This window comes from Cetorhinus maximus, chromosome 16 (genome assembly GCF_964194155.1).
Source record: "Cetorhinus maximus chromosome 16, sCetMax3.hap1.1, whole genome shotgun sequence".
NCBI classification, from domain to species: Eukaryota; Metazoa; Chordata; class Chondrichthyes; order Lamniformes; family Cetorhinidae; genus Cetorhinus; species Cetorhinus maximus.
Window position 1 is genome coordinate 35133219 of NC_135894.1, and position 24604 is coordinate 35157822.

The 24604-nt window shown below is 43.9% G+C and overlaps 1 protein-coding gene across 1 annotated transcript in view; it reads right to left on the bottom strand.

Moving 5' to 3' along the window:
* The window catches only part of igsf3 (immunoglobulin superfamily, member 3), a 197006-nt gene that overhangs the window by 25943 nt on the left and 146459 nt on the right, over positions 1-24604 (bottom strand). Inside the window, exons 5-6 of the mRNA XM_078559656.1 lie at positions 23183-23584; positions 22028-22429 (exon numbers count right to left, since the gene is read on the bottom strand). Of these exons, the coding sequence (XP_078415782.1) occupies positions 22028-22429; positions 23183-23584 (804 nt within the window). The remainder of the gene's footprint in view (positions 1-22027; positions 22430-23182; positions 23585-24604) is intronic.

Genomic DNA, 24604 nt, shown 5'->3' on the forward strand with positions numbered 1-24604 from the left:
GTCTGGACTGCTGAAGAATTCTAAGCAATTTTAGTTGTTCCCTATAAAGGCTATCAATGGACCCAGGTAAGATGGATTTCCCAATGGACCTGGACACCCCTAAACTGCAATTTGTAGCATCGCCCCTGACCCTATGGCAGCATCTGACATGTGTCCTTATTACCACAGCTGACTTACATAATTATTTAAATTAAATGACCTCAATTCCTATGAACTTTGGTGGGATCAATATCAAAGGTCATAGACAGGTGAAGCATGCACTAACGCTGGACTGTTGGGCCATGAGTTTTCAGGCCCATTATGCCTTAAAGCACACCAGTATGGACCTGGTATGTGGAAAAAAAACAGCTGCTCTAAGCAACGACTGTTTTAAAAAAGATGATGATTTGACATTATTGAAAAAAGCGAACATTACATTACTGATATGCCACCAGTATGTCATTCACTTTAAACTAGCTGAGTGCTGACTATATTCCCCAGTGTTATACATGAGCTGGCAACCAAATCAAGGAGACTAAAACTGCACAGACGGTAGCTCCCAGACAAAAGGATTTAGAGAGCTCTGTGTGGCACTCACAGGCTTTGGAGAAGCACAATATATCTACTATATGCATTGATTAATGGAGCTGAGTGGATAAGGCGTACATTAATGGATAATATGTTACCGTACTACACTGATGTTCGTCAAATAAATGTCAGTGCTGTTCAGCTAGCAAATGCTTCCACTTCAAGGGCTGCTGTGGCATCCCTCAAATGGTAAGAAATATAAAATGGATCAATTATTTCTGATTTTTTTAAACAATGCCTTTTACCTTCTCACTTTCACATCATTTCTGTTTGCAGTTTCCAGCAGGGTATCATTATAGATATCTGGGATGGACCACAGCCCTCGAAGGTGCTAGACCAATTTGCTACACATTGCCTACTTGGAACACTTAAATGTATGCCTCAATTTTTAGACAAAAGCTAGTAATGTCATGATGAATAGATGTAGATAAATTAATAGCTTGTTTGGAATTACGGATGATTAACTAAAAATTAAGAAAGAGAATGAAAAATATAAAGAAAACAATGCTTTGTTATTTCTATTGCTGCACATTAATGAATATGTGAAATATGCCAATACAGAAGAGCTTTTATTATTGAACCATAAAAAGGGAGGAAAATATTGGGAGGCATCATCGCCATTAGGTTTTTAAATGTTTCTAAATGACCATAGAATTCATCTCTCACAAACAAGCATATGCATACAGAAACTACAAACAGATACAGAATGACAAAAATAATAACACACAGGAGCACATATTGACGCCAAAATTCCACAGGTGTTCTGTCACTCTCCACTGAAACTTAAGCAGCGGTCTAAGGAAAGCTCTGCAGTCTGGACCAGGGCCCAGAAAAGACAGTTTTTACAGGCCTTGTTGAGAGCAGAGCCTCTTCCCATGACCACGAAGGCTTGTTATCAGGTACAAGGGCTCCCACACAGGAGTTCACACTCTCCTGGTCTCGAGGGAACATTGGATAATTGGTACTTTTGACTTGGAGCAGCATTCCAGCTCAATCACACAAATGGGGCCCACCTGGTTTTCCAGGCCTGTGTTATGGTTTGGACTTCTGACCATAACACAACTATACATAAAGATACAGACACACACACACACACACACACACAGAGGTACACACACAGACACACACACACAGCTGTATTTTATGCTCTCCTGCCGGCGGGTTTGAAGGAGGGAAGGGGGGGAACGAAAAATCTAGCAGTGTCCTTCCCACTGCCTACTCACCCACTACTCACCAGTTTGAAACTTTACAGGGACGGGGAGGAGACCAATTAATGGCCACTTGAGGACCTCATCCCGCCACCGCTAGTGTTTTACACCAGCTTTAGCTGCGCGGGCTGGTGCTGAACAAAGGGGAGCCTCCTTTGCGGGTCCCCTCGGCTCATCGAAGGCACCCCCCAAGGTCATCCACCCTTTTAATCCTCCACCTGACCTCTTGAACCCAGTCCCCCAGCCCCCTCAGCATCTCTTGCTGGGGCAGGTTGGCAGGACTCGATGAGACCCCTGATTACGGACTTACCTGGGCTCCTTGTTGTGGTGGAACTGTCTGTAGTCTCAGTAGTGGCCACCACTCCAGGTTGCACTGCTGGGACTACAGAGCTGCTGGCCATCTGATTGATTGGCAGCTCTGTAAGGTGGGACCTTCTCCCAAGATAGGGGCAAAAGTCTCTCCTTAAAGCAACTAACATTTACATTACTGCTGTTGGGATTGTGAGTGGACTCCCTCCCAACTTTTTAGCCCGGGGTAGGTGGGGGGAGTTGTGCTGGGACCATAGCGCCCTGTAAAATCCAGCCCATAAAGTAACAAACACACAAGTACAGATAGCTCTGCAAACATGTCAAAAGAAATCATAGACAGACACAGATATTGACAGAATTACATGACTGCACATAGACACATTTTGAAAATGAGCAGACTTCTTTCTATTTTTACCATAACTACCTTATTATTATTTATTTGCTCCATTTTGGCTCTTGCCCCCACCCTTTTCTATTTCCTGTCTATCTGCTTAGCTTTGAACAAAATGTACTTGGGACAGTATTAACCCAGATTTCTGTTCCTGTTGCTACTTTTATATTTTTTGTTCCAACATTTAAGGTAACCCAATTGTTTGTCATTTTGTGAATTAAACAGATGGAATTAGTCAGGGTCTTTAATTTTAAGAGACAAAAGTAACTTTCAACAATGATTTTGAAACAACCAGAATCTGGTGATGTCCCAAGAACTCCTGAAATATCAGAACTAGCAGGTGAAAGGGTTAATGATCTTTGAAAATGGACTATTAATAGACCAATCTGTATTCCAAATTACAACGCCCTGTTGGCTAGTAACATAGCAATAGATTAAATACACCAATTATATTATCAAGGGAAAACTAAATAAAAGGGTTTTTTCAGTCCAAGCAAGACAATCTATGGGTAAAACACAATATTAGATGCTGTCATTCAAATCCTGCTCGACAAAATTCTGCTAGGAAATGTTATTTTATTCTTTTCAGCTGGGCAATTATTAAAGCCGATGTGTGATATTTTGGACAATTAATAAGAAATATATGGTAAGTGATTAGCAGCTGATTTAGGGTGGCAAAGGCAGGTTAATGCACAAGAAGCTGAATGCACATTTTAAGAAGGAAAATGGCTCCAACTTGGGCTGCGAAATTCAATTAGGCCCCTAAGCAGATCCAGGGATTGTGATGTGTGACTAACCTATGCCCATTGCTTCCAATGCAGGCAGCAAGTAAATTTTGTGCTGCCTGCTCATTAATATGATTGTAGTGCAGCCAGCACTAAGCACATTGTTAAGGGGCTGCACACCTGAGTAGGGTGTGCAAAATTCATGAGAGACCAGCACTGCTTAAAGTTTGCCTGCACTACTTAAAGGGCAACTGTGTTCCAGCTGTAGCAGGTGCTGGAAGTGGCTGGAGAACAGTGGACGGGATCATCCCAGATTTGCCTGGCGGCTGTAATGGTGACTTCCCAAGCACGTTGCATTAATTATGCATTTCTGGGAAACACACCGTTTCCATGGCAAGCAGGCTCCGATTCGCCCACCATGCCGTCACCTCGCCGCTCCATCACGGTGGACGCCACATTTAAAGTACAGCCGCGTGCACACCTCTCAGTGCTTCCAGTCCAGGATGGCTGCAAATAAGACATGGCTCCGAAAGGCAAGAAGACAGCAGCCCCCGGGTCTAGTGATGCGTCCCTCAGTGGAGGCCTGCTGTGATGTCCTCTACCCCAGCTCTAGCCGCAGAAGGGGCAGCAACATTACCACTCCGGCTTGGTAGGCAATGGCAGTGGTGATCAGTGCCAATACTGCACAGAAGAAGTTGGCCATCCAATGCAGATAGTGGATGAATGATCTTATCCGTGCAGCAAGGGTACGGCAATCACCTCATCACTCTAAACTCACACTCAAGCCCATCACACATTCACTGGCATCTCACTCACTGCCAGCTCAAGGGACATCACCACTCATTCTTTCACACCCACCCTCACATCCCCATCTGGCCTCATCTGCTCTTTAGACTGCCTCCACAGCCCGCACCATCTTGAGGCCACATGAACAGATCTTGTGGTCCCCATCAAACCCTGGAACCCCGCTTCTTCAGTACAGCTCTCGCCCTGCAGCCTCTTCCCTTGTCTGAGGCTACTTCTCCCCCTTCCCCAAGCAAGCCCTTACCCTGCAGCCATGCAAAGCCACCCCCGCCTTCGGCTGCTCCGGTAGGTAGAGACCTGCCCGTGAGCCCCCCTAAACGCAATGTGGTGCTGTCTGTGAAGCCTGGCACTGATGACTGAGAGTGCTGACTGAAGCAGAGTAGGCAAACAAACCTCGAAGTCCAGAGCGAAGAGCAGCCCCGCAAGGTGCATCACTTATGTGCAGCTGTGAAACATGTCAGCGTGCAATCATGTGGGCGGACGATCCAGTGGGTGGGTGGGGGGGGGGGGTGAGTCTGGCGGGATAGTCTTATAATGATATGCAGATATATTAAAATGAGGTTCCTGACGTCCGATGGCGGGAAGTGCGCCATTGTTGGGCTGAGTGGACGATCGCAAACTGGTTTCATGACGTCATGAAACCACTTTTTAGCCTTCTCACCATATTGTCTGCTTATGCCACTGAGCGCACCCAATGCCAGCAAGCACAGGTGATTCCACTCAGTGTCTGAGTATGAAAGGCTCTGAAAAATAGCACAACAGGGCAAGGAGAGATTCTCTGACACAGCATAGAGGTCTTGGTGTAGAAGATGGAGAGAAGGAGAGAAATCCTCTATCCACAGGGGATTAGAGGACCCTCCAGACAGATACTGCAACGGTAATGGTAGCAGATAACTCTTGAGATCAATACCAGCAATGTAGCTCAGGATGCAGTGCCGCATGAAGTTCAGTGACCACACCTGAATGGCCAAAGTCAGTGAATACATCTTCAAAAGCCAAATCCCAATGAATAAAGCACTAGCCTCACACACTGCTCCATTCACCACCACCTCCTTCACTCACCTACCAACAACCTCTATCACCCAACAATCTCTGACTCATACCTCACATTCATAGCTTCACCTCACCCTCACACACTAAGCACTGCTGCAAGCCTCAAATAAATATCTTTCAGCCTGCACACGCTGCCAGCTATTCAACCTCAACAGTCATATCATTGAAATACATTATACCGCACCCATTGACACATTTCTTTCTCTCTTGTAGGCCAAGGTGATGCACAACCGCAGGCAGCAGCAGCTAACCAGTGGGGGACAGGCATGGCTGTCCTCACCTGTTGAGGAGATTGTGTTTACCATCATTGGAAAGGCCATGACTGAAACCAAAGACAACATTAGGTTCACACCTAATTCCCCTTCTCACAACCCACTTCCTCTTTACCCCACAATCATTTCTGGTTTACTAGCTGCAGCTGGTATAACAATGCATCTCTTGCTTTCCCATGTTCCCCTCACCCCAACCCAAACCTTATGTCTTTCTCCTTTCAGATACCCAGGAACTGCCACCTGGCCAGACAGCGATGCAGGAGCAAGAGGTGGAGGAGGAAGAGAGTGACGATGAAGAAACATCATCACTCACTCTCACACCTGCAGACATCAAATCAAATACTGATAGTCTGCGTAGTTTAAAGGGTGGCTTAAAGGAGGTATCTGCATCTTATAGGTCAATGGGCATGAATGGGCTGCAGTCAGGGCAGAGGGAAAGGGTTGCATGTCACCAGCTTGTAGGTGGGCAAGGTCATACAGGAGTTCTGCTATAGAGGATTTTGATGGTGTAAAGTACAGGAAAAAGCTGATGGAAATGCACACAGAAATATTTGTTGCATTGGCACACTTGCCAGAAAGTCTGCTGTCATTGTCAGGGAGCAAGGAGGAGTCCAGCACCAACATTGTACGAGGATTTGTGCAGGGATTGGAGCCTATCCTTTCCAGCAGAAAGTGGTGATCCACTCGATTAACAGACTTGCAAACCTAACCATGAAAACTAATGTTTCCATTGCATCACAAGCAGAAAGTCACCCAGCATCTGAATGCTGCAGTGGAAGCTCAGACAGCTGCCATTATGCCTGTGGATACAAGTATTCAAATGGGCTTCTAGGTTTCACAGCAACACAGTAATCTTTCCACCAACACATTACTAGGATCGTTGAGATGCCAACCCAGTGAAGCAGCAGGGGGTCCATGGAGCATGAACCTGTTGTTCTCTCTCAGGATGGCAACATTTATCCTTTATCTTGCCACTCTGCCAGTGCCCTTGCTATTGCCTGTCAGCCAGCCTGCCCAGACTGCTGCTGCCCATGCCAAGGTGGTGCAGTCCAAACCAGGCCTTCTAGACACACGTGGTCATCCTGCATGGCCATCTACAGTTTCTCCCAACTGAAAGTCAGCAGTCTTCCAACCATTGCAGCCACAAAGGTAGTGCTGCATAGGAGCACTAGAACAGGCATAAGGACGTGGAAATGCACAAGTGCACTTTTGTATGCAATATGGCATGGTATAATTTATTAAGATGGTTTGGAATGTTTCTTTGTGGTGGCTTTTATTTTAGTTTTATGACCAAGATAATGCTGTAATGGTCAGCTCCAATGGGGCATAAGGGACTTTTGGTGAGTGGGGAATAGGGGTTACATTCACTGGTACTTCAGTCAGATGAGCCAATCAAGGAAAGCCCGGTTGGAGTGGGGACGCATTTGTGGCCTCCTCGCTTTCTCCTCCTCCTCCTCAGCCACTTGCCGTATAACTGGTGGCAAAGTCTGTGCCCTCATAATGGCGAAATTGTGCAGGATGCAGAGCACCATGACAAATCATAATGTGCTTGGCGAGTACTTCAGATTGCTCCACAGCAGTCCAGCCACAAGAAGAGTTGCTTAAATGCCTGGCAGTGTTTTTGATGACATTTCATGTGGCAGAGTGGTTTTGGTTATATGAATGCTGCATATGAGGGTTGCACACCAGAGTCATGAACCAGGTGATCAGTGGATAGCCCTCATCATCCAGCAAAAGAAAAGAGAGAAAAGCAAAAAAAAATTGTTTTTAAAATTTTGCATTTTTAGAATCTCAAACAACAATTAAAACCTGAAAGAATGAGACTATATGCTCGTAATGGTTTAATTTCCAGTGCAAGAGAGGTTGTTTGGCTATAATTAAGGCTTATCACATTGTTAAAAGGACACTTAAACTGTCATGGACAATATTTAACTTTCTTTGGTTTGTATCTACCGTGCAAGTACAGCAACTTCAGGTTATTCAATGCATTTGAATGGCGAGGCTGACAGAGAGATGCTGTTTTTATGAAACTAACAGTGCAATGGCACAACTGAGACAGCAACTTTTGGATTTCTGCTTTAACCAAACATCTACCTTTTTCTGAAGCTGCTGTAGCATTTGTATATAACAGTGAATACCTCACCATTATTTTGACATCAGATTATAGCCCTTTAAGACATGCTAGAAGTGCTTTTTTCAATTAAAAATTCAGGTTGTCAGTGGTGGGATGCACCAAGAATAGGTGCCATACAAGAAAATAAATATCCGGGAGGCAAGTAAAATTAGGTGGTCAGGATTTTATTGAGTTGATGTTTGTCAATCATATGAACTGCTTTGAGCTTTTCTAGGGATTCAGGGCAGTCAAACAGGAAAATCAATATGACAATTAATGTTCCTCAGTTTTTACACAGTAGTGATAAATCTTAATGCAGCATTTCAAGCAGGATTGAAATGAATTCATTCTTCTATCCTCACATCACTGCCCATTTCTTTTAACTTTTATTAACTCAGGGCAGGTAGTCCTAAGTGGACACATGATTAACCTGCCAAGATTACAGTTGCAGAACTGATCTGCAATGAAATACTAGAACTAATAGAAATGTGTTTGATTTCCCAGTGGTGAACTGTTGAGAGTTCCTGCGGGTCAATGTGGTAATCACGTAGCTCAGGTCAGGTATGCATCTCCTTATCTAGCAATCTCCATTCCTGAGAAGATGTTTAGTGTCTATAGGCTTCCTCTGTACTTGCTAACCAAATTCTAGCAAAAACACAACAATCTAGTGGCAACAGAAGATTGAAGTAACGATAAGTGTTTAAAACCAGCAACTAAAAATGTCAATTAAGTTAAATTAATCATATTTATTTAAGAATTTATGTTGCAACTGAAAGCCTAACATAAAAAAAAACCACATGGCAATCTGAAAGGCTCGACCTGCAAAAATCAGAAACTGGAATTATATGTAGAACTACATAATTATGGTCATTAAAAGAGATTAGGAGGAAACCATCCTGAGATTAGTAAGAAGTGCATCAGCAGCTGAATTCCATTTTTTTTCCAGAAATTGCATCGATCAGCAATGCCATGGAATATCGATTAATAATTTGCAGATTTATCTTATTCCTTTCTAGCATTCAGATTGGTCTTTGGGAAGCAGGTGAATATTAATGTATGATCACTCTGATGGCTGCCAGGGCCTTTACACATGCGAGAAGCATGTATTGAGTTTCGGTCCCCACCCCAATAGTGTTCCACTTTACTCCAGGCCATTCTCTGGCCAGCTTGTGCTTCATTCTCCAAACCCAAAGTGCTCTCCATTCCTTGCCTACCAGTGTTCATCTCCCTGCCCAGTCTTTCACGTCCACACAAACCTCAGCCTACACTCCCTGGCTTATCTGTAAAATACTGTCAATCATGAAAAGAAATGAAAACGGTCCCATAAAAATAATGCAAAGAAAATGGCTTCTTTTAATATACATTTGACAAAAATAGATTTGCGTACAAACTGCTACCATTTCTTCATGGGGAAATATTAGTGCCAGTTTCCAGCTGATGTTACTTTTAACAGCTTTCCTTAATATTTATTTCACAAAGCATAATCACTATTACAAGGTCCCTTCCAGATCTTATGTCTAGTTTCTTTGAGCTCTCTCAGTACTCAAACTTTGAATTCCAGCTCCCTCCTGGTCCCAGACCCAGTCTCCCTCCTGACCTTCATGCTTCCTTCAAGCTTCCCAGGCCATGAACCCCACCGTCCACTCTCTTTGAGGTCACAGCTTCCCAGTTTGTCTCTCACTCATATGTGGATGTTCCAGTACTAGTCGAGGCAATTACTCTGTATACAATGTTAGAGCAATAGAAAGTCCACACAGTGTACTCTAGCTCAAGTACACACCACTCCCTTCAGCTCAAGCTCCGCCATAAACCATCCCAACCCTCATCCTGCTTCCTCTCAAACCAAATATGCAGGGGAGATGAGAACGGTTTCAGGGGTGAGGAACTTCGGTAAAGTGGATAGATTGGAGAATCTGGGGGCTATCCTGCTTGAATAAGAGAAGTTTAAGAGGAGATTTGATAGAGATATTCAAAATCATGAGGGGTCAGGACAGAGTAGATAGAGGGAAACTGCTCCCCTAGGCAGAAGGATCAAGAACCAGAAGACACTCATTTAAGGTGATTATCAAAAGAAGCAACGGCAACACAAGGAAAAGCATTTTACACAGCAAGTGGAGGCAGTTTCAATCATGGTTTTCAAAAAGAGAATTAACTATTATCTGAAAAGAAAAAAATTGCAGGGCTATAAGGAAAAAGCAGGGGACTAGGACTAGGTGAGTCGCTCTTTCAGAGACCTGGCACAGACACGATGGGCTGAATAGCCTCCTTCTGTGCTGTAACCATTCTATGGTTCTAAGGTCATTTATATGGCATTTTGAAGATTGCAGAAATACAGGTTGATATCCATCCCTAATGGTTCAATTAATTTTTCCAGTGAGTGGTTGTGCCATACAGAACAGGAAGACCCCAGGCTGAATTCTCAGTCAATGCTCAATTAGTAAGAGTTGCAGTAAATTGGCCCTAATGTCCTTCTAGATAAAACTAGCTAGACAACCGACTTGACTGTGATGTCTCTAAAGTCAAATACTCATCAACATTCACTATAAAAGCTCACACATGAATAATGGGCATGTTACTAACGACTGCCTTTGAAACTGCAGCCCAAGAAAGAGTCAATGCCCACAGTGAGAACATTAGCAAGTAATTTTGAAAGGAACAGTTTTAGGAATTCCACATATGTATTTTTGTTGAGAATCTGGCAAACACAGGAATTTCCATATAAACTGGAAAACTGCATTATCTAGAGCTATTATTGTGACTTCTAACAATTATGAGGCCAAATTTTCAAATGGCCAAGGTGTGGGGGGGAAACGAGGCACTAGAGATGGATGGGCCCACAATTTCCTCCAGGCCTCTGGGCCTTTTCCATTCCAGAAGGACGTTGGACAAGCAGTCTGATAATTTAGCGACAGTGGAGGAATCGAGAGAGGTGGTGCTAAGGTAGAGTTGGGTGTTGTCAATGTACATACGAAAACTAACACTATTTTCGGAAGATGTCGCTAAGGACAGTCCCACTCAGCTGGATGACAGTGGAGAGGCATTGGAGAAGAATGGTGTGATCAACCATGTTGAGAAGGACAAGGAGGGATAGTTTATCTTTGTCACAGACACGTCAGAAGTATTTAATGGAGTTAACAGGGTTCTTGGCTACTGGCTAGAGAGCTGGCAATGGCAGATCAAGGACCCTGGTGGCAGAAGTCACAACCATGGACAGCTACTGGCCAGAGGCTGGCAGCTCTTCATTGTTCAGCAGCCCCATTAGGGAGGCTATGGCTACTGCTGGTACTAGACCCACAAAGCCTAGTATCGCAATGGACCCAGGCACAGGTTAGTGATGGTGGTGGGTGGGTGGGGGGGGTTGTCATGGGGTGGGTAGAGGTATGGCTGCAAGTGCAGGTGGTAGCTCACAGCAGGCCACCACCCTCCACCCATCCACCCCTTCCTGACGCTGGGTCCCTCAATCAGGCAGAGTGCCTTCGAAGGAGGGACCCCCCTGGGAGCCCACAAATAACGTCAACAGGGTTTACTTTTCCGGCTCCCCACATGGCAAGTCTCCTGCCTGTGGCTGGGTGAATACCAGCGGCAGTGGATCGAGGCCCTTAAGTGGGCATTAATTGTCCACTTAAGGGCCTCAATTGGCAGCGGGGCAGGAGGCTGTCCATGGGCTTTCCTGCCACAGACGTAATCGGAGAAAGCGTGGGAAGGCGACAGTGTCCCCACCCATCACTCTCCTGCCTGATTAAATGCCCCCCCAACCCCCCACCACCACCAAACTCCCCAGGGGGAGGGCATTAAATTGTCCATAGGATGTAATTTGTATCCTATGATGAAGCTCTCTTGGTACAGTAGCATGGGCAGAAACCTAATTGGAGGGATGCAAACACGGAGTTCTGGGAAAGATGGGCATGGATTTGGAAGGTGACAACATGTTCAAGGACTTGGGGAGGAAAGTGAGGTTGGAGATGGGTAGTAGTTTGCAAGGATGGCGGAGGAAGTCAAGGGTCTTTTTTTTAGGAGACAGGTATTGACAGCAGATTCGAAGGAGAGTGAGACTGTACCTGAAGAGGGAGAACTGTTAACAAAATCAACTAATATGGGGACCAGGAAGGGAAGTTGGGTGTCAACAGTTTACAGCAAATAGCGTTGAGGGAGCAGGAGGTGGGTCTCGTGGACCAGATGAGCTCAGATAGGCCATGAGGGGATATAGGAGAGAGACTAGAGAAAGATGTGAGCTTAAGGCTAGGACAGAGGGGGATCTTTAGAGGAAGTTTGGCCTGGTGGGATAGTGGAAGGGAGGGAAATGGCAGAGGCAGCTGATTAGATAGTTTCATGTTTAATGAAGTCAATGAGCTCTTTGCACTTGTTGCACTGCTATGTCACTGAATCTTACACAGTTTTTTTGTGCAAAACTGATGATAATTTATTAGAAATATATTTAAAAAAGCCTTTCATAATAATCTTCAACTCTACTTCCTAAATGAGATGATTATCCAATAGAAATGCAAAGCAGTGTACCATAATTTTGGGTCAAAATCCTGGAATACCCTTCCTAACAGCACTGTGGGTGTACCTGCACCACGTGGACTGCAGCGGTTCAAGAAGGCAGCTCACCACCACCTTCTCAAGGGCAACTAGGGATGGGCAATAAATGCTGGCCCAGCCAGCAAAGCCTACATCCCGTGAATGAATAATAAAAATAAAAAAATTTCCATTTGGGTAGTAATCTTAAATTAATCTGTATACGTAAGGCATTATAAAAGTTGAAATGATAACTTGCCACCATTTCCTGCTGTTTGCACACCATTCCTCAGACTCCATTAGTGTTCAGCCTAAGCGCCTTTCTGTAGGGTCTTTAGGGATCAGAACCAAAATTCTACAGAGTGCTGGAAACACTAATGATTTGTGCTGTCAAGACTAAAACAAGATCTTGCCCCTGAGTGAGGGAGGAATTAAACAAAGTGTTGTGTCCATTGCTCTGTTCAAGATAACTGGGGAAAATGATGTCTGTTAATAAGTATCAAGTAACCTGATCTTAGGTAGAATGATGATCTGTATGGAAATTGCAAATTTAATATTAATAGTTTAGAAATAATTTATAAGATATGAAAAAAAATATTTTTAATTAAATGCTCAATTCAGATTCTATTTTAATTTAGAACAGAAAATGTGAGTAACTCACAGCAGGACAGGCTGTAAATGTAGAGAGAACGGGTAAGTTAACATTTCGGGTATGGATCCTTCATCAGAACTGAAAGATATGACAGATAAACAACATTGGTAGCCCTCTCGCCACTGAGTCAGAAGGTTGTGGATTCAACTTAGGTTAAGCATGTAATCTAGCCTGATACTTCAGTTCAGTATGAGGGAGTGCTGCACCATTGGCGATGCCGTCTTTTGGTTCAGATCTTAAACCGGGGCCCTGTCCACCCTCAAGTGGCTATAAAAGATTCCATGCCACTATTCACAGAAGAACAGGACTTCTTCCAATGCCCTGACCAATACTTAACCTTCACCCTATGCCCAAAATATATAATATGGTCGTTATCTTATTTCAGTTTGTGGGGGCTTTTTGTTTGCAAATTGGCTGCTGCATTTCCTATATTACAGCAGTCATGTCTTGTGTGAGAAGAGTTATCAGAAGCACATGATGTTGATGTAACTATGAATATAATGACATGCCTAAGTAACAGATCTGGAGAGAGAAGTCCAAGCTCATGCAGAGTTCCCAAAATGTACATTGAGCTGTAAATAAATAATAATGGTTTTAACAAACTAATGTCTTGAGTAGCTCACTTAGGGAAAGTAGACCAACCCCAAAGAACCCCATCTAGACTTCAAACACATGACGAAACAATGTGCTCTGCCTGAAGGCAGGTCCTTGGCTCATTGCCTGCTGGTGCTTCAACCTAGGCCATTTTTATGGCAGTTTTTGACAGTGGTGGTTTGCCATTGCCTTCCACTCTCAGAGGCAGAGCGTGGAGGCAGAACCCCAGTCTACTTCAGCCAGAATGGGAACTAAACCCACACTGTTGGCGTTAATTTGAACTACACACGAGCCATCTAGCCAAGTGAGCTAACTGGACCCTATTACTACAATAAAAAGGGTCAAAATAAGGGAAAAATTAAAGGATAAAACCCCGTGAGACCACACAAGCAGGTAAAGAACTTGCAGAGAGTTAAGTTGAGAACCACAATAATAAAATAGAAGTCATATAAGTATAAGAGAAATTGAAAAAATAGGAGATATATACACGGCACATAATGGTGAGTGTTATGGATAGAAAAGTATCGCTGAAAGTGAAAGGAAGAAACTACGAGACAGTTGTGGTCTTGTTATCTAGTGCAGAAACCTGGACAACATCAAGAAGGGAGGAACAACGACTGGACACTAATGAGATGTGGATGCTAAGATGGATGTGTGGAGTAACAAGAGGGGATAAAATCAGGAGTTAGCACATCAGGGGGGCTAGTGATGACAGTGGGAGCATTGAAGAAAGTAGCAGGGAAAATGTTGAAATGGTATGGTCACCTGTTGCAAGAGAGAGGGAAAGAAAATGTGGTGAAACAAAACAGAAAATGCTGGAAAAACTCAGCAGATCTGGCAGCATCTGTGGAGAGAGAAACAGAGTTAACGTTTCGAGTCTGTATGACCCTTCTTCAGAAGGGTCTGAAGCTCTGAAGAAAGGTCATATGCACTCAAAACGTTAACTCTTTCTCTCTTCACAGATGCTGTCAGACCTCCTGAGTTTTTCCAGCATTTTCTGTTTTTGTTTCAGATTTCCAGCATCTGCAGTGTTTTGCTTTTATCTACGGAAACGCGGTGAGGACAGTGACAGAGATGGGACTGCCAGAAAGAAGGAGAAGAAGAAGGCCCATGACGAGATGGAAAGATGGTGAGAGATTTAAATCAGTTGGAAGAGTAATAGGTGACTGACAGGAGGAGGTGGAGAAGGGTGATCAATCAGCATTGTGGTGACCCTAAGCAAAATAGGAGAAGCCAAAAGAAGATAGTGTGTGCCCAGCTGAAAGGGTGGGGTTAGCCTGCTGGAAAAGCTGCAGTGACCCAGGAGCATGTTGGAAGAAAAGGAAGCGGGTTAATACCAAGGAGTAGTTTGCCCTTTCACTGGGTAATAATTCTGTGGAATGAACCATCTGCCCATCACAGCTCCTAACCCATTTTCATTTCCATCATTTGATCAGGCTCCTGGTTGCTGCAACTTGCTCACTTTGCCAATTTTTTAATGCTTTTCTCTGCCCCGTTAGCAGTTCACACACACACTGTATCTTGTGTGTGTCCCTCATTTCTTTGTTTCTTGTTCTCTACTTGAACAATTTACAAGTCATTTCATTTCTTTTCTGTGTCTGTGTGCTTAATTTTTTTAAATTCTCCCACCTTTCCTTTGTTTTGTTCCTTTTGAAATGCTCCTCATCTGTAACATCTTCCTGTTCTGACATAGTCCATACCTGAAACATTAACTTGCCTATTCTCTCCACTGATGTTGGCTGACCTGCTGAAAGGTTCCAGCATTTCCAGAGAACTGCACCTACATCCCTGCTATAGAGCAGCAATCAGAAGGCCTCAAGTTCCAAAGAGCCGACGGGAGGGATCTACTTGATCTTGATCCATCTACATAAGTTCACCTCAGATCTTGGAAATTGTGTACACGTTACAGCTTGCAGGGAGCTCCAGGCAAGCCCAACTTCAAACCTTTGGAATGCCCCTCAATTTGAACATCCTAGAGACAGATGTGCAGTAAAGTGAGGTAGGATTGGTGGGAATATGTTCTCCTGCTTCATCTAAATGTTAATGCTGGGCTTATGCCTGCTGCAGATTCTGTAGATCTGGTCCAGTTCTGCCTACTGAGAGAACTCCAGGGATCTCAAGCTCATGCTATTGGAGCAAAAACCAGATATAAAAGGGTTTCTATCCCAATTTCCCCCTCCTCGCCATGTTGCACACAGCAGAGGAAAATCTATTTTGATATCTCTTGAATAGGAGCTTTATTATTATGAGGAAAGAGAATGGGAATGGGACTAATTAGATAACTCTTGATATGAGCCAGCACAGGCACAATGGCTGTGCTGGATGTTTCTATGGTTTTTACCTTTTGATCACAGAGGAGTCATTTGTGAGCAAGGGGGACTATTACATAATAACCAGGACCATCCTGCCCCCTCCATGGCTTGTGATAGTCAACCATATAAAATGAAAGACCTTAAATGTCATTCTTAAAGTGTTAATTTAACTGGCACAATTGTGGTATCAAAATTGACCTCAGTGACTAGGAGTTGGGAATAGGGAAATCCAGTTTGAGTTCCAGCTCCTGATTATAATCCCATGGTTCCTATAGTTAAGCCTGCATATGAGTTTGTTGTTCCCTATGGAGAACAGGGCAATACTGAATCATAATGTGCTCCATGTCTGTTGGCATTCACCTTATAGATTAAGAGGTGAGTAGTAGGACATTGGGTGAGAAAAGATTACCAGTTCCCACAACTTGCACTTCAGCAAGACAGTGCCTTCATGCCAAGAGAGAGGACTAGAAAAAAGACTAGTTCACACTGATTTCCAGAAAGCATTTGAAAGGTGCAACATCAAAGGTTACTGCAGGAAATAAAAGCTCATGGTGTAGGGGGTAACATATTGGCATGGATAGAAGATTGGCTAAATGACAGGAAACAGAGGGTGGCCATAAATGGGTCTTTTTCTGGTAGGCGGGATGTAACGAGTAGTCTGCCACAGGGATCAGTGCTAGGCCCTCAACTTTTTACAACTTATATAAATCACTTGGATGAAGGGACAGATGATATGGTTGTGAAATTTGCTGATGACACAAAGTAAGTTGTGAAGAACACATAAGGAGGCTACAAAGTGGGATGGATAGGTTAAGTGACTGGGTAAAGACCTGGCAAATGGACTATATGTGGGCAATGAGAAATTGTCCATTTTGGCAGGAAGAATAAAAAAGAAACATATTAGGTAAATGGAGAGAGATTGCAGAGCTCTGAGATTCAGAGGAATCTGGGTGTCTTAATGCATGAATCGCAAACGCTAGCTTGCAGGTACAACAAATAATTAGGAAAGCTGATAAAACGTTATCGTTTATTGCGAGGGGAATTGAATACAAAAGTAGGGATGTTATGCTTCAGTTGTACAGGGCACTGGTGAGACTACATCTGGAGTACTGTGTACAGTATTGGTCTTCTTATTTAAGGAAAGATGTAAATGCGTTAGAAGCAGTTCAGAGAAGGTTTACTCGGCTAATACTGGGAATGGGCAAGTTGCCTTATGAAGAAAGGTTGGACAGGTTAGGTTTGTATCCACTGGAGTTGAGAAGAGTAAGAGGTGACTGGTTTAAACCTTTAAGATCCTGAGGGGCCTCAGAGTGGATTGGAGAGGATGTTTATTCTTATGGGATCATCTAGAACTAGGGGTCGCAGTTTAAAAATAAAGGGTCGCTCATTTAAGACAGAGATGAGGAGAATTATTTTCTCTGAGGGTCGTGAGTCTTTGGAACTCTCTTCCTCAAAGGCAGTGAATTAGAATATTTGAATATTTTTAAGGAATAGCTAGATAGATTCTTGATTAACAAAGTGATGAAAGGTTATCAGGGGTAGGAGGGAGGTTACAATCAGATCAGCCATGATCTTATTGAATGGCGGAGCAGGCTTGAAGGACCAAGTGGCCTCCTCCTGCTCCTAGTTTGTATGTTTGTATAAATTCTGCAACCTTAATAATGTTTACAGCTTTTGTGCTAACTTTTATTGATAATTTTATTAATGCTAAACTGACTTCAGATCAGCTTTTAAAAACGTTCACCTAAAAACAGGTTTTCAAAGACATAGGGCAGAATTTTACAGCCCGTCGTGGTGGGGTGGGACTGGAAAATGCAGCCAGCTGTTCAAATTTCCATTGACATTGGCAGGACTGGAAAATCTCGCCAGTGGGAGGGGTCGTAAAATTCCACCCACAAATTCTAAAATGTTGTGGTTCTTGTGGTTTCCAATAGATTTGTCCTCCTCTTTTCCCCCACAAATGCTTCAATCATACTCTGTGTCATGTTTACTCCCTTCTCTTATCCAGTAAAACATTTTTTTAGAAATTTAAAAATAAAAATATTAAATTTTTTTAAATTGTAAAACTGGTAATGTATTTTATGCTACTTGTCAACTTATAAAAAACATTTGCTTTATACCAACATACAGGGATGTAGGGACAGAGGCAGCGATTGGAGTGGGGAGCATCAAGGCAGTGGTCACGATGAGAACTGTCAATATAGCAGTTGGAATGGGGGATTGGTTGGTCGAGATAGTGGGCAGGATGAGTGATGGGCAGCTTGAGGTAGCAGTTGGGATGAGGGACTGGTGGGTTGAGATAAAAGGCAGGATGAGGGATGGTGGGGGTCCAGCAGTGGTCAGGATGGGGGGACAATGGGGGGGTTGAAGTAGTGTTTGGGATGGGGGATGGTGGGGGGGTTGAGGTAGTGGTCAGGATGGTGGGGGTTGAGGCAGTAGTTGGGATGGGGCATGGCGGGGGGGGTTGTTGAGGCAGTGGTCAGGATGATGGGGGTTAAGGGGTTAAGGCAGTCGTTGGGATGGGGCATGGCGGGGGGGGTTGAGGCAGTGGTCGGGATGGGGGATGGATGGGGCAGTGGTTGGGATGGGGGATGGTGGGGGTTGAGGCAGCGGTCGGGACATGGGTGATGACGAATGGTGGGAGATAGTGGACTGTGGTTTTGGTACAGACCTAGGAGAAATGCTCTTGTATCTTCTGGTTCCGTACTGAGGTAACCATTTTTTTTTTAGATACCACACTTTTTGGCAGCTGCCTGAAATCGGTTCCTTTAAAGGACTCATTAGTTAGGCTGGATGGAGACTTGGTTTTACTGAATACAGCTGGCCCAGCACCAGCTGTATTCATAGCAAACTAATGTGACAAAGGGGCCACCAAATAGGTGTCAGCCTGCTTAATTACATGTGCTAAGGGCAAACATCGGTTTCCGGTGTAGGAACTGGATTTATCTTTTGATATCGATATCAACATAGTGGACAATAGACTTCTTGCTCAGAATGTGTGTGCACTGCTGTCTTTTTTTTATTCATTCATGGGATGTGGGTATCACAGACTAGGCCAGCATTTATTACCCTTGAGAAGGTGATGGTGAGCTATCTTCTTGATCCGCTGCAGTCCATGTAGTGCAGATACACACAGTGCTGTTAGGGAGGGAGTTCCAGGATTTTGACCCAGTGACAGTGAAGGAACAATGATATAGCTCCAAGTCAGGATGGTGAGTGGCTTGGAGGGGAACTTCCAGGTGATGGTGTTCCCATGTGTCTGCTGCCCTTGTCTCCCTCTAGATGGTAGCAGTTGTGGGTTTGGAAGGTGCTGTCTAAGTAGCCTTGGAGTCTTGCAGATGGTACACATTGCTGCCACTTTGTGTTGATGATGGAGGGAGTGAATGTTTGTGGATGGGGTGCCAATCAAGCAGGCTGCTTTGTCCTGCTGGTGGGACCGGACATACCCAGGGATGCTGATGGTGGTGTCTGGGACGTTATCTGTAAGGTATGATTCTGCAAGTATGACTATGTCAGGCTGTTGCTTGACTAGACTGTGAGACAGCTCTCCCAATTTTGGTACAAACCCCCAGATGTTTTTAAGGAGGACTCCACAGGATCGAGTTTGCCTTTGTCGTTTCCGGTGCCTAATCAATGCCAGGTGGTCCATCCAGTTTCATTCCTTTCAGACTTTTTAGCGGTTTGATATAACTGAGTGGCTTGCTAGGCCATTTCAGAGGGCATTTACGAGTCAACCTTATTGTCTGCCTTATAGGGTGCTTTGGTGTCTATTTTACATCTGTAAAACGCTGTAATTTCATCACATTTCTCTGCTTATAAGTGTCTTGGAAGTTCCCCCTGTGATGTTTCTCAACCTCTTTCTTCTCCTCACTGTGCTTCTGGAATGCTGAACTCATGCATTATTTCTGTTGCCCAGGAAAGATTTTGAGATAAATGCCTTCAAATCAAATAAGACCCAATCAGCATTGTGAATAAACATATGCTTTGTTAAAGATGATTTGAAAATATTTGAGAACACCTAATGAATGACTCAAGATTTTAAGAGTTAAAGATCCTCTATTCTGTGTGATTCTGATGAATGGCTCAAAGAAGAACATTCATTACAACTAATGCACAGTGACTCTAATTACTGCTGTGAAAGAACAGTGAGAACATTAATGGCCACCGGCTCCATTCAATCCTAGTTGCAGGAAATGAGCTTTGACGCAAAGCTGACTTTAGGACCTCAAGGGACAGCTACATTTAAGACTGAAGTAGATGATGGAGATGGGAGCGACTGGAAAGAAAGAGATGAAGTCTAAACTACGGAGCATAGGGAAAGGGAGAGCCTGACTAACAAATAAAAATTAAGTTTTTACGTTCTTTGGAGCTTTTAAAGAAGCTTCATTATGGTAGAAAAGGGAGGATAGCTGGATGGCATTTACTGATGCAACACAAACAAACCAGTGTCATCTGTGTGATGTAGTAATGTTCTGAAACAAATTGTCTGTGTTGGAAAACAAATGCAGGCACCTGCTAAATACTGTTCAATAAACAATGTGTCTTAGTTTTCTGACAGCTCAGCATATTTACCTAATAAATAATTGAGCAATTGAAGGCCCAAATATAACCTTCAGTTGTCCTGAACTAGCTGATCTCAGCCAGTGTGCAGGTAGAAGCTCTGTGTATCAGCCAAGGGTCAGTTGATAGCATTCTTGCTTTTGAGTCAAGGGGTTGTGGTTTAACTGGGCTGATACCCCTGTGTGATACTGACGAAGTGCTACACTGTCAAAGGTGCCCTCTTTTGGATGAGATGTTAAACCAAGGCCCCATCTACTCTCTCAGCTGGATATAAAAAATGAGCAGGGAACTTTGCCCTGGTCTCCTGGCCAATATTTATTCCTCAGTCAATACCACTGTGAAAAATAATCACTGTTGTCTGGGAGAGCTTGCTGTGTAGAAATTGGCTGCTGCATTTCTTACGTTACAACAATGGCCAGACTTCAAAAGTACTGAAGAAGAGTCGTACGAACTCGAAACGTTAACTCTGTTCCTCTCCCCACAGATGCTGTCAGACCTGCTGAGTTGTTATGCATTTTCTGTTTTTATTTCAGATTTCCAGCATCTGCAGTATTTTGCTTTTATCTTCAAACGTTCTTCACTGGCTGTAATGCAGGAGATTATGAAAGGTGCTATATAAATGCAAGTCTTTCTTTCTTTAGGAGTGGTCTTAATGTACCTGAATTAGGGAGGGGAAAATAACTGGGTTCTTTTGCCTATCGCTATCCAAACCAAACTGGATGTGTGTATATTCATACCCACGTTGGGTAAACCTGCAAATTCTCACTGTCAAGATTCGCACACGCGTAATGGCCTCTCTGGGCAAGATATCATAGTGCAATCTAGCACCTGTGAAACTACGTTAACAAGTAATAGATGCCTTCAAGAGAGAGAAGGAGAAAAATCTGGCAGAAGAAAACAGTGCATTTTTAATATGTACGGGAAGAATTTTCTCCCTGTCGTGGGGGTTGGTTGGGAGCGGGTGCCCACCGATCGCCATCCGCAATCAGCTGCTCACCACCATTTTACATGGGTGGGCCAATAAAGGCCCGCCCAACATGACGTGTACCAGGAAGCGCTGAGTGCTCCCTGTGCAGGCGGGGGGAGTAGGCGAAAGAGCGCAGAAATCTCCCTGAGGCACAGAGCTGCCAATTAAGGCCCGCCCAGCATGAAACGCGTGCTTCAGTGCTCAGCGCTGCCTGTTGGGAATGTTGGGGGGATGGGGGGGTGGTGTTGTGGTGGTGGGAGAAGGGCGAGTGTGAGCTTCGCACATGCGCGTTGGTGCTCGCTGGAAAAGCTCCCTGAGACTCAGAACTGCCTCAGGGAGATGGAGAGTTTTCAAAATAAAAAAAATAAAGAATTTTAAGGTGTAAAAGAACAATGCCCCCTCATGCGGCTCTGTCACATGAGCAGGGACATGTTAGAAATTAGGATGAAATTTTTATTTTTACTTCTGAATGACGGATCGAAACCTCACCCCACCCGTGGATGAGGTTTTGCAAAAAATGCAAAGGCAGCCTGGCCTTTTTGCCTACCCGCCAACTGTAACGTTGGATGGGCAGCAAAAAATCTAAATCAATTGGATTGTTAATGGCCTTAATGGGCCTTTTAATTGTTGGTGGGCACTCTGCCAATTCCCACGTGTGCCCGCCAACTGAAATATCGCGCAAGTGCATGACAACGACGGGACGCTCACCCGATTTCATCGCGCGTCATTTTACGCTCTAGCGGGTCGGGCCCATCCACTCATCAAAAGATCCTGGCCACTATAAACCAAACTATTCCGGGCTGTAGCATACTAATAAGGCATTATACAGATTACTTAGGAACTTAAGTAGCATATTCAACTGCAAAGAATTGAAAACAGCGACTGAAGAGACAACAGGTAGACAGACAAACTGATGTATTTGAGTGGTTATTCAGGTTGACAGCTATATTTACTCAAGTTGATCAAGAAAGTTATCACTTACCTGGGGGTTTAATCTTTACCTCCAAAATATTTGAAGATTTACTGGTTTTCCTCACCCATTGGTCCATTTGGTTTTGGTGCCACAGTTCAGCAATGCACTGGTATTTCCCCGCCTCCAAGTCACTGGCTTTAGAGACAACCAGACGGACATTATTGGACATTGCTTTTATTACCATTGTTTTATTTGTAAAATTTGTTGCCTTGTCCCCCCAAGAAATGGATTTGTCATGCGCAAAGATGATAATGTCATAGTTGCTCCTTGATCCAGCTGGCTGGAATTTCCACGTTACAGACACTGACACTCGGGAAGGGTAGGCGGGTCTGATGAAACACTGGAGCTCAAATGCATTATTGTAGATCACAGATGGTGTTCGTGTTATTGCAGTAACGCTGAAACCTGTTTCTGTGAAGTAATCAAAAAAAAACTGTTAGCATCAACACTTACATGGTCTAAAAACTCCCCAAGATATTTTGGGCATGATATGGCCCTTGGCGGGGGTGCTCGGTGGGGGCGGGAGGGGGCTGTCAGGAAGCCAACTGCCGCCTGCGATCGGCCCAGCACCAAGATTTCATGTGGATGGGCCAATTAAGTCCTGACCTGCGTTGATCGCGAGTGGCAGCGCTGAGCACTGCCTGTGTGGGAAGGGGGAGGAGGGAGAGTCAGGCCTAGCGTGCAGTTCGCGTCTGTGCGAGAGAGAGCGCTTCAATCTCCCTGAGGCACGGAGCTGAAGCATGGACTAGATCAATTCTGTGTCAGAAACACCTCCTGAGTGGTAGTGATAGCAAAAACAATGCGAGTGGGTTGGCACTGTTCTCCTTATTACAGTACGTCCCAACAGTCAAAGTTTCCACAAGTTGGAGGTGCAGGGCTTCAGAAAATGCTTGCCTGTCTCTCTATAACTCAATCCAGTGTCATGTTGAAAATATCATGCTGCACCCATTTTTAACTCCTCAATATCCTCTTCCCAATTACATACTTCATAAGTTGAAATTCTAGCATTACAACTGAAATATGTTGTTTTGTCACTAGCTTCATTACGACATGCCCAGTGTTAACCTGGTCTACATAAAAATGCTTCTTTTAGATAATCAGGCAGTAACTAGACTAGTGCACAGAAAGATTTTCAACCTTCAGGCTTTTGATGTAAGTACTTACCAAGAGGTGTTACCACTGCTATAATATGAGCAGACTGCTCTCCTATTTGCTGCCAATCTCCACCCACGTTCATTATCCATTCAGCTACTGTACAAACATACTCTCCATCATCCAACATCACTGAATTATATAGCTGCAGCAAGAAAGAATCTGGGCGCTGTTTGGTGAGCATGAGGTCTCCATTAGCAACACGCTTACGGTACAGTGTACCAATAACCTGAGTGCCATCCTGTTCCAAGCTGATGATATCAGTGACCTGCTTCTGTTTGTTGATTAACTGCCAGGTGACAGAAAGGCGACTGTGGCTCCTGATTGCCGAACGAGCATCACAATTAAACTGGAGCGAGTTACCCTCCAAAACCTTGGTAGTGTTACTGGTAACTGTTGTAGTCAGACTGCTTTCTGCAGGAAACAAAATACATTTAGTGCAATTGGTAGTTTTGTAAAAAGATAATTATGACAGATCTAAGCATCCATCTTGTTTCAGATCGTAAGAATCAGTATATTTTATGTTTTATAAGAATTTGTAGCAGTGCCAATGAGCTGTAAAAGTAGCTTTTGTGAATGTTTTCTGGGTAAGATTTCTGTTCTCTTTGTGACAGACAGAACAAATAATAGCATAGATTCTTTGATCAATGTTATTTTAATACTGGCAGTAATCTATTTATTTTATTGCTATAAGGTCTAGGATAAACTGCTTGGGATTAGCACACAAGTATGGCAGAGGGAGGGGAGGTTCATCAACTGGTTACTTTGTCTTTGTCCATAAACTGTCCATGGTCAGGTCTAGGTTGAATGGCCCAACACCAATGATAATATAAATAATATTGCCATTGTGAGAAGAAACACTATTATTTTCCCTAATGGTTGAACCATCAAACAATAAGGTTAATTTTTTTCAAAAGCTACCTGCTCAAAACACTCTTTCCTAGCTACTGAACCCATCCTTCCCCCTGACAACAATCTGAGATTAAGCCAGTGTTGGAAACTTGGGGCCACATTTGTTCCCAAGATGAGTTTCTGACCTTATATTTGCACCATCACTAAGACCAACTATTTCCACCTCCATAACATTGTCAGACTTCACCCTTGTCTCAGCTCATCTGCTGCTGAAACCCTCATTCATGCCTTCGATACCTCTAGACTCAGCTATTCCAATGTACTTGGCTGGTCTCCCACATTTTACCCTCCAAAACTTGAGGTAATCCAAAAAGGAACGGTTATATCTTAACTCAAAGCAAGGCCCATTCCCCCATCATTCCCATGCTTGTTGACTTATATTGGCTTTGGGTCAAGCAAGGTCTCGGATTTAGAATTCTCATTCTTGTTTCCAAATCCCTCAATGGCCATGCCTCTCCCTTTCTCTGTAATCTCCTCCAGCCTCAAAACCCTCTGAAATATCTGTGTTGCTTTAATTCTAGC